The sequence below is a fragment of the Apaloderma vittatum genome, unplaced genomic scaffold, assembly GCF_000703405.1.
Source record: "Apaloderma vittatum isolate BGI_N311 unplaced genomic scaffold, ASM70340v1 scaffold13142, whole genome shotgun sequence".
Lineage (NCBI taxonomy): Eukaryota > Metazoa > Chordata > Aves > Trogoniformes > Trogonidae > Apaloderma > Apaloderma vittatum.
Window position 1 is genome coordinate 66,746 of NW_009703186.1, and position 10,908 is coordinate 77,653.

General features: G+C 40.2%; 1 protein-coding gene across 1 annotated transcript in view; it reads right to left on the reverse strand.

The window, feature by feature from the left end:
• APPL2 (adaptor protein, phosphotyrosine interaction, PH domain and leucine zipper containing 2) overlaps nt 1-7,806 on the reverse strand; it is a 31,311-nt gene extending 23,505 nt beyond the window's left edge. The window contains exons 1-2 of the mRNA XM_009864552.1: nt 7,798-7,806; nt 7,187-7,285 (exon numbers count right to left, since the gene is read on the reverse strand). Of these exons, the coding sequence (XP_009862854.1) occupies nt 7,187-7,285; nt 7,798-7,806 (108 nt within the window). The remainder of the gene's footprint in view (nt 1-7,186; nt 7,286-7,797) is intronic.
• Between the last annotated feature and the right edge of the window lie 3,102 nt (nt 7,807-10,908).

The following is a 10,908-nucleotide window of genomic DNA, read 5'->3' on the forward strand; positions in this document are numbered from 1 at the left end:
CAGTTCATCAAACATTTCCAGAGGGGAGAGCTACAGATGAGATGATGTATCAGGAAGAAACCCAATAAAATCCTGAACAAGTATCCAAGTATTCTAAATGAAGGCAAAATTAGCCAGTACTGGGCCTCACAAATACACTTGTTTTCATTAGATGATTTTACTTAGCAGAGAAAACATTGCAGCACTAATGTAAAGAAGTATACTAGAAAAAGTAAGGACTGTATGCGAATAGGTATCGAGCAAACAGTTACAGTTCCAGATGTGCTGACTTTTTTATTTTATTTTTTTAACCTTGGCTGGCATGCTAGGGCATGGTAGTCCTAGGAAAATATTTTTATAGAGTTCACTAACACCAGTTCACATAGATAAGGCAATGAAAGTGATGTCTTGAATCTAGCATTAATCCAGCAGAAATGAAAAAACCAACAGATTAAAAAACATTGTTTAATTCTCAAGTTATTTCAGTACCTCATCCTGCCTCCAAATAAATCAGCAAGAAAATGTCCAACCGTTATTTTCTAATCTAGTGCCAGAGCAAAGGCATGTGATTTTTCTGGGTTGATTCCACCTTCTTCATTATCACCTTTATTCATCAAGCTGTTCATACCATCAGAAGACAGCGTGGTTTTTTTCTGTAACCCATTTGTAAAAAAATCTCTGTGTCATTAACCATTTACTAGTGACGCAGTCCAGTACTTTTCAGAGTCTCTTTTCATATTTTTCCAAAATAAACTCTGAGGGCTAGTAGGCTGAAGTCAGAAGATATTTCTACTGACAGTTGTTTAACAGACTCCAGATTTGAGGGCATGTAAAGGATTAAGTTGAGCTATAAATTAACTTCTAAAGACAGAGAGCTATTCTAGCACATTCAATTCCAATCCTAGTATAATCAAGCTTTCTGCAAAGCTACTTTCCTACTCCAGCTAAAGCTGGCATTTTTAAAACTCTGCAAGTAACCAGCACACAGCACTGCCAAAGGCTTCTTCATGTAAACAAGTAAGATACTGGTAAAGGAATTTATTCATGCACTCTGTACATACAGGATGACATATAATAAATTTTAACTTATATCTGGGAAAGCTCAATACCTCATAAACGAGAAAACAACAATGAACAGCTAGGTGGTTGAAGAAGCAGGTCTACAAGGCAGTTGCAGCCTTCTCATCTTCTTAGAACTAGGGAACACATTTACCTTCAAAACTAAGCACAGCACAGCAGGATTTGGGTCTTGATACAAGTTTTATGCAGCTCTGTCTACATGTGCACATCATCTTCCTACACAACAGAGCTCTCCAGCAATCTAGTAAATGTGACAGTCCTACAGGCTTAGGTTTGCTTATTAAAGAGCTTGGAAACATGAAGCCAAAGGTGAGAGGAGCTAAGCCTCACCAGGGTGCTCAGGCTGCCCAGCACTTTACAAGATCAGGCTAACATATGGCTTGTCCTGCTGCTGATTCAGTCCTCACAAATGTGAACAGCTCAGCAAAGGATAATTTAACAGCTTTGAGAAACAGGGTGGCTAGTTCAGTCGGGGAAGAATCTCTGCAGTTTCTCGCAAAACAATTACTACATGCATTTATGCCTCCTTGTAGTACTCAGATCTCCAGATCCTGCTTAGAACAATTTTAACTCGCTTCCAGGCATGGTGACAAGTCCAACCTCATAGGCAGTAGCAAAACCAACTCCCACAGCTTTGTAAATAAATTAGTTCTCATGTGATAATGCTTTGCCTACCTCTGTTAGCAACGTATGGTAAATACACCTCAGGAAGTGCAGAGGTATATAATGCAAACTTACGACGAATACAGAATGATAATATATATGATATTTCACAGAAGTCTGTGCTGAAAACTGTGTTTATCCTATCTAATGCTCTGTTGAAACTTCTTTATGTGGAACTGAAAGTTTACAAAATGCTAACTTAAACTTTATTGTTTTAAAACCTCTGGGGGAAGAAAAGGCTTGTGGTTTGAAAAGGCAACACAATTTTTCCCTCAGACATGAAAATAAAGCAATTAAAAAAAACCCCAAACTGTATCAGTGTTTACTTGTCAGTTAAGCAAGAACTAATTTAAGAATTCTGAGCGCTTGGGGTTAGCTATGCAACATAATAAATATGAAAATCTATGCATGTCCTGGAGAGCCTGACACCTATCTGCTGCGTTACAGCCTAGTAAAGTCAGTATGTAGGAAGATGAAATAAGCAGCACTGTTGAAAAATGCAGACATGAGTTGTCACGAATTTGAGGAGAAAAATAACACTGGTATAAAGCACTACCTAAAATAGCTCTGGACAGATACAAGCTGTCCCAATAGCTACACATGGCCCAAGACCATTCCATAATTGCCAGGAGTTTCTTTAAGAGCCTGGACATAAAAAGCCAGTGAGGCTAGAGGCTGTTGTGGCTTTGCCCGTGTGACTCTGGAATCACAAGACAACTACTCAAGAGACACAGATGCTCAACAGTATCACCCTTCACAATTCCCGTGCTGTTCTCTCTCTGGATATACTGATTAAGCCAACATGGGCTTCTTTATACTGCCCTTCTGCCATCCCTGCTTTCAGCACCTAGACAGATTTGTCAGGAATAATGAGATGAAACCTTTTCCCAATGACAAAATACTGCATCTTACTTTCCTCTAATCTGCTTAACTATTTATCCCTTCTAGCAGTCAGTAGACACACAACACTCTCCTGAGTTTCTAAATGCATTTTCTTGCAACTGAAGATCCCAGCTGAGCCATTTCCACGGTATGAAGAACTGGAGATGATAGCAAAGCTCTGAAAAAATCATTTATGATGGCAGTGGGAAGCCAGGAATGTAAACTTTGCTCACACACCACTGCAAGAGCCTCAGCATGCAAGTTAAGTAAATGAAGTTTTCTAACAGTCCCTGTTTGCTGCGTTATGTATTGCTCAGGTAGTACAATGTCCAGAAATCAGTCACAGAAATCAGAGAGCAGTAATGCTAGTTGCATCATCAGGGCTTGCTTGCAGGGAGGAAGAATTATAGCATCACTGAATGTTTTGGGTCGGAAGGGACCTTTAAAGGTGATCTAGTCCAACCCCAAGAACTACAAGAACAAGCTCTGTAAGGAAGATTTTCTCTCTAAGAGCACTAATGTGCTATTTCAGGGTACCACAGCACAGACAGGAGAACTACAGCAGGAAGTACAGTATGTACTTACATGGACGTGGTTTATTTGGTGAAGAAATATAAAAAAGCTTCACTATATTTACACACTTGCCAGATCAACCAAACCTCGCTCCTCAAGCACAGCTCATACATTCAGTTCCTGTGTGGAGTGGGCTCCTGAGTGGGCAGCGATCGGATGCTGTGGATCCCTCCTCTCGCTCTTGGGATAAAACTAAGTTTCAAGTGATTTCAAAGGTTCATCTACATCACTTACTGAAGTCCATCCCAACATACACACCCACCCCAACCACTGTCCTACGGTCATTATAAAAGTTACAGGCATGCAAAACTAAGTCCTGTTCGAGTACATCTAAGTCTGAAAAGTTAGGTCGCCAGCGCCCGGTAGAAATCTGTGGCTTAAAAAAGGGGAGAGGGAAAAAAAAGGGCAATGTTCAAAAAGATTTTAAAACACTCAGGAAAGGAGGAAAAGCTCTAGGCAAATACTTCTGCAAGTATCTCTCTTTCTCACATCCCTTTCAAACTCACCAATCCGAGTGTTTAGAGCAGCTTGAGCTGTCAATTTGCAAAACTACTGCTGCTCTGCGCACAACACAGTGTTTTGGGACAAATATCTCCATGTATCCACATGAATAATTAACAGCATGCAGTTGGTACTAATTGCTACTCCCCTGAGACTTTGCACTGCATCTGTTCAGAACCATTGCTATTGTTCTTTGATCGTAAGCTACAGTGGTTTGAATTACATGAAAATCTGAGTTGTCATCACAAGAAATACCAAACTTGTAAGTAAATTCCTCCAAAAAATCTTGAAAATATGGTTGAGACATCTGGGAAATTTTGAGGTTTAGAATGTAGTTAGTAAGAAAATATGATTAACGTTTCTTTAAACTTTAATAACTGTTTTGAGGGGGAGTAAACCCCAATTTTTTAATACTGTGGATTGGTACAATTCACTGCTGTCTTGTCTGACTGCCATGACTGTAATTCCAGCCATTTTTATGGCCATTGCTTCCAAGTAGGTCAGTAACTGCAATTCCTAGTTTACAGATAAGGAATCCAGAGCAGGGGATGACAATGACTTTGCAAAGACAAAATTTAAGTCAGGAAAATAAAAAGCTAATTCAGAACTTGGGTTCTCAATACTCTCAACTTCTACAGTCTCTCTACTACACTTCGTTCCCTCTCAAAATAAAAAGGGTTAGTAGCACTTCCTAATATGCAGCTATCGAGGCCCCGACAACACAAAAGTTGATTTTCTCTCAACTTGTGATGAGGCAGCAAAGAAATTTTACCCTTAACACTTTTCTTAACTGTCCATTTATGTTGAGTGGGCAATTCAGCACTACACTTCCCTTTCTACAGCAACTGCAATCATAAAACTTTGTAGTAAGGAGTGTGCCTCTCGTATATTGAGGATTAATTTAGTCAGAAAGTGTGTCTTCCTTTGAAATATTCAGAAACAGCTCCTGTAAAGGATATAATGACATTGCAATGCTCAGTAAAATTACGTGCTTGTCTTCCTATACATAAAGTTTCAATTTTCTTTTCTGCTTATATAATTAGTGTCATCTACTTAAGCTTTCTTATTACTGCAGTGTCATTTTTTTGCTACTACTAGATTCTGAGAGTACAAACCCAAACTGAAGTCACAATACCCAGAGATACCCAAGAAACAAGCAGCAACACTAAAACCACTAAATACTGAGCCAGTGGTCTTGGTAAAGTCCCTAATGCTAGCTGCTAAACCCGAAATTTCCTAAGTCAGTGGAAGCGCAGGGTGCCTTCCTCCACATCCTTACAAAGCTCAACTTTAAATAACTGCTATGTGCCTCCCATCTCAAAATGGCATCATCCAACATTCACAAGTGACTGAATACTTAGATTAAACTAAAGCAGGAAGTGTCCAAGAAATGCTGGGAAAACCAAATAAACTCAGTACTACTGCGAGTACAGATGGGTAAATGCGCTGAGGCAGTGAGTAGAAAGAGGAAACTGTGTGGCAACAGAAATGGAGAAGGCTGAAAACCAAGATGGAAGCAGGCAAACAGAAGCAGACAAAGCATTTTTTCATGAATCGCAGTCCAGAGCAACTGCTTCCTAAAACGCTATCCTAAAAAAGTCATAACACATAGCGCCCAAGTTGGACACTTCATAATCAAACCATATTTATCCTCCTATTTCCTTCTTTCATCCATTCCAACCCTATCTGCTCTTTGGTCTCAAGTTTCTACAGTGCAACGCGCCCACACTCTTGCTACTCTTAGAGCTCAGTGACTCTACCAAAACGCTCATCATTGACTTTCAGTGCTGACTTCGTGTCACCTCTCCAGCCCCTGGCTACACGCTGTATTGTTTTCTAAGTACTGAAACTGTGTCGTTAGCCTGATGATTCTGTATTTGCACAAGGATTCAGGACATGAAGTTTCTGAAGCTCTCCAAAGCTGAATCTTTCAGGTGTAGGTAGCTAGATTCTGGGCAGATGGCTCTTTCAAGTCACACTATCAGCCACACAAAGGAGCAATCCCACTAAATGGACATACACATGCAGTAGTTTTATATCTGGACTGATTCCTGGTAACATAAGAATCAACTACTCAGTCTTCTAGTAAATTCAAAATATCCCCAATCTTCTCATCACAGAATCACAGAATGGTTTGTCTTAGAAGGGACCTTAAAGATCATCCAGTTCCAACCCCACTGCCATGGGCAGGGACACCTCCCACTAGACCAGGTTGCTCAAAGCCCCATCCAGCCTGGCCTTGGACATTTCCAGGGATGAGGCATTCACAAGTTCTCTGGACAACCTGTTCCAGTGTCTCACCACTCACATAGCAAAGAATTCCTTCCTAATATCTCATCTAAATCTACCCTCCTTCAGTGTGAAGCTTTTACCCCTTGTTACTACACTGTAGGTCCCTTTTAAGTACTGGAAGGCAGCTATAAGATCTGCCCAGACACTTCTCTTCTCCAGGCTGCACAACCTCAACTGTCTCAGCATGTCCCCATCGGAGAGGTGCTCCAGCCCCCTGATCATCTGCATGTCCCTCCTCTGGACCGCTTTGAGCAGGTCCACATCTTTCTTATGCTGAGGGGCCCTAGAGCTGAACACAATACTGCAGGTGGGGTCTCACAAGAACAGAGTAGAGAGGGAGAATCACCACTCTCAACCTGCTGGCCACGCATCTTTTGATGCAACCCAGGATGCGACTGACTTTCTGGGCTGTGAGAGAACATGTCTCTGGGTCCTCCGATTTACGCGTTTAAGAATAGAGGAGCTGATGTTTCTAAGAAACTCAGGCATCTAACCTACATGAATACTTGCAAAAGTTCCATGAGATACCGTGTATGTCTTTAAAGACCTAGATAGGGTATTCTGAAATACCTAGTTTTATGCACATGGGAATCCTAACTTCACTGAAAATCACTCAGATTTTAAAAAATATTTTCTAAAGCACTGAATATGATTTACCTTACAAGCTTTACTTTCAAGGGAATTTAGTCATCTAGGTCATGTAAGTACTTTAGAAACTGTTCTTTTTTTCTACCCCTGCTCCCATTTTTTCACACTGACTACTTTAGCTACTCTACTTCTGTATGACTCAAAGCATACACTCTCTCTGTAATCAATGGATGTAGACAGCTCCTGCCAAACGGTGAGTCACAGCATCTAAGTTGGATGCCTAATGTCTTAAAGTCAGTGTGAATACCGATCTTTTTATTGTGTCTGGGTTTCGGCAAGCAATTTTGTCAACTTTGTGATGTACCGTAAGATAAGGACATACCACAGTTTTTCTTTCATTAATTATCTGGAGACAGACAAAGGGGGAGATATTTTTTTTTTCCATGCAGATGACCTTTCTAAACATTGAGGTGGGGAGGGGCTGAGATATCAGATGGAAAGCAGGCACAACTCCTCCCAAACCACAGGAGGTGCAGGCACTTGGCAACTTTCCTGTAAATAACGGGATTATAACAGCACTTTATCTTCTACACCCCATTGAACAAAAGAAATACAAATGAAAAATTACCTGAGCACCATAGACTCGTTGCATTGCCTGAAGCAACTGGTTTGTATATTCAGTAAGGGTTCCTGCATCTTCTTCAAACACGCTGAGCAAAGACCGAGTCTTCAATGAAAGAAAAAAAGCAAATGGTTTTAGTCTGAGTGAAAATATTAAAAAGAATCATAACAATTCTAAATAGATGTTCGCAAAAATTACAAATAAATCAGAAATAAGAAGCCTTTACCTTTGCATGATTCTGTTTATTCAGAATCTCAAAACAGTGATAAAATGCTATGGCCAAATCCTGACTCCCAGTCTCTTGCTGTATCGAACAGGCATTCCTTCCAACATAAGCAATATCCTGAATATCTGCCTGATGACTACAGTAATCCAAACCACTTTAAGGACTCTGGGTCAAACACCACTGCTTGCTCACTTTACTTCTCTAATGTCAGACTGCATTAAAAGCACCCCTTTCCAGGAGATAATTTACAGAGTATTATTCACTCTCAGCTGTCTTGAGCAACTCCTAAAGGGCCGCTGCCAAAGCTAGCTGACGTACTCAACCAAACAACCGAGTGTTCATCTACAACAACGGGCAGAGAAGCACACGCCCGCTCCGAGATACCCCGTACTTTCTCCATTCTGCTAGCTCATCCTTGTCAGCAAATGTGGGGTTGGGCGTGGAGGAGAGGGAAAGAACATGATGACTTGTGTTATCTTAAAGACATGAATTCCCTTGGTTTGTTTTGGTGGCATCATCAGGAACAATGAGTTACGTTGCTAACACAGCTCCAGAGATGGGAAACAAAGGCATCTCAGAATAATGCTGAGCTCCAGAATTTGCTAGATCATGAAAACAACAAAAGAGGAAAGGCTGTTACTTTAACAAAGTAACGATCCATCCTTAGTCTTAACTTTGGTAAATCCAATCTATTTGATACTAACTGGCAATGTCTTTCCATCTGTACAGCTAACTTACAGGACATTAATTAGTTCCATCTGCTTATGTTAGGGGCACATATAAACTCCAGTAGTTCCATAATCATGTCAGTCCTGTAACAGAGCAAGTGCTTTATCTATCCTCCTGTTAGAGGAATCTATAATGTACCTGAAGTATCCTGGTTCAAAACTGGGAAATTTTTTTCAAAGATATAAGATAGTTTTAAGTTGCTCCACTATTTTAACAGAAGGCATGTATACTTCCCTAAGGCATTTACTTTTCTCTGCCAAACTCTGTTCAGACTTTAAGTTTGTCCTGAAAAACTCCAAATCAACATCCTTCAAGAACTCTGGCCAAAGATTAACTATCATTTCATTAAAGCCAGAAATCAGTGTTGCTCAGTGGTTGAAGTACGTGTCCTTGGGTTCTGTTCTAGGCATTGCAGAGGAGCACTTCCATACTTTGAGTAACTCTAAAGCTCTCAACGTTTCAGCTTGCCAACGTGCCTTAGCAAAAAAAAAACCCCAAAACGCCTGCTACAATACTTCCTACTTTAGAGACACCAGCTGTCAATGCATTTGGGAAACTACTTTGATATCTCAGCATGTAAGGAGATTTGTAATACAAAGTACTGTTTTCAAATAAAGAGAACAAAAATACCCTAAGAATGGAGAGAGGGCCAAGTCAATGAAATAGGTATCAAGACTATAAAGAAGCTTTGTGTAGAACTTCCCTACAAGGACAGTGGGCATGATTTTGAGAGTTTTCTATGCTAAGCTATTATTTCAGGAATTGTAAACATATTGCTTTTCAAAAATATCTGGTGTTATGTGTTTTACCTTCAAAATTAACGTCAACAAACTATCTTGTATCTACACAGTGCTCATCCCCATTGTTTTGTGTTTCAACAGCACGTGAAATGCACAGGCAAAAATGAGAAAGACAAATCTGAAGCCAAGAATAAAAAGTTATACAGAAACTGCATGCAGTAGGCTACAGATCACACGTTTCTGCATGCTGGAAAAGATTTCCAAACACAGGAACATCAGCTACATTCCTCAAACCTACTGAATTTTTGCAGGTTCAGTTTTTCAGATGTCTAAATACAAGCTGAGGTGGAAAAGCCCTGGGAAATAATTTCTCAAAGTCTTGGTCTCAGTTATTAAGCACATTGTTCAAAAATAATACAAATAATAAATTATTCAAGCAGTTTGGCAGTTATTCTTGGAAATTTTTCTATTTAAGAACACCATTTTAAATCACTGCAACAAAACACCAGCATGTGCAAATTTTTGTTGTTGCTGCTTTGACAAATTCTGGAATAGCAGCTAATGCCGCTGAAATAAACCAGTAATCAAACGTTAAGCTAACATTCAGGAGGTCTCTTTAATAGCACCACTATTGTGGCTTCTGGAAACAGAAGGAAAAAAGTCTATTTTCACGTAAGTATCTCCCTTGGTTTTAGCATGACTGCTTACACAAAATTTTTACTTCAAAATTAAGACACTTCTTAAGGCCTTTTTCGGCCAGTGCCTGGAGATAAGTCAAGACAGAAGTGCTATATTGCTGGGGAGCAAGAAGTCAAGTTCCAGGAAAATGATGAAGAAATAACTTTGGCCTAATTCTCTTCTGTCTTGCAAGTAATTTGTGTACTTCACACAGTTTATACAAACTTAGGTGATATCCTCATTTTACCATCACTTTGCATTGCTGTTAGTGACTGCACAGTGCAAAGGAGAATCAGGTCACTCCACAGAAGTAGATGATCCCAAAAGCTGCTCCACTCTAAGTTCTGTGGGACAGAGAGTGCCTTTTTGCTCTGATTTTGTAACACCCAGCTCACAGAGAGACTGTGAATCTAAAGCTCTCTCCAAGAAAAAAAAGAAAAAAACAAACGACTGAAAAAAACCACCTCTGTTTCCTCACATGAAAAAATATTTTATCAACATCAGGCTATTATAAAAATTAAACAGTGTCCCTCCCACCAAAAGTTGTAGAACAAAAAGTAATGACCAAATCAAGCCAAAACATCCTGCAAATAGTTGGTTTTATGCACAGCCTGGTACTTCCAGTAATTGCAAAGGTCTTCAAGTCAGAAGAAAGATGAAGACCTCCACATTCAATTCAATGCACTGTTCAGCTGCTTTCAGTCAGTGTTACATTTTTAATCACTGAAGGAAGCATTGACTGAAGAGGTGAGTTCACTTATCCCGCGTGTCAAGTTCTTCAGCTCCAGAATGCAGTGAGGAGGTTAATACTAAAAACATCAGTAACTGCTCATAATAAATCTAGCTCATTTTGGTAGTGTGGAACACAGAACAGCTCAGGCTGGCAAGGAACCCTCCAGGCCACCTTGTCCGAACCCCTGCGCAAAGCAGGGCTGAACCTGACATTGCACCACGTTATTCAACACTTTTTCCAGCAGCATTTCAAAAATTATCAAGGATGAAGATTCCATATACACCATATCAAACAGATGACGAAAACCATTCTTACTAGGATGGGATTTCATGTAATCACAGAAAAACGGGATAAGGAGAGGTGTTCAAGATGAGCCCTAAAACTTGTTAAGTCCTGACAGGTGCATGTCCAATCTTTCCTTCAAGATGTCTCATGACAGACGCGGTAACACCTTTTAGCAATCTGCTCCACAGCTTACTTACTCATTCCTCCCCCAATCCATCAGCTGATGAGTTAGGATTACAACACAGGGCTATCTGAGAGCAGGATCCATGCTGATCCACCCTGCCCTCCCTTCTTCTGTCCCTGCCTCACCAATTAATTTGTATCTCTACCTGCACCA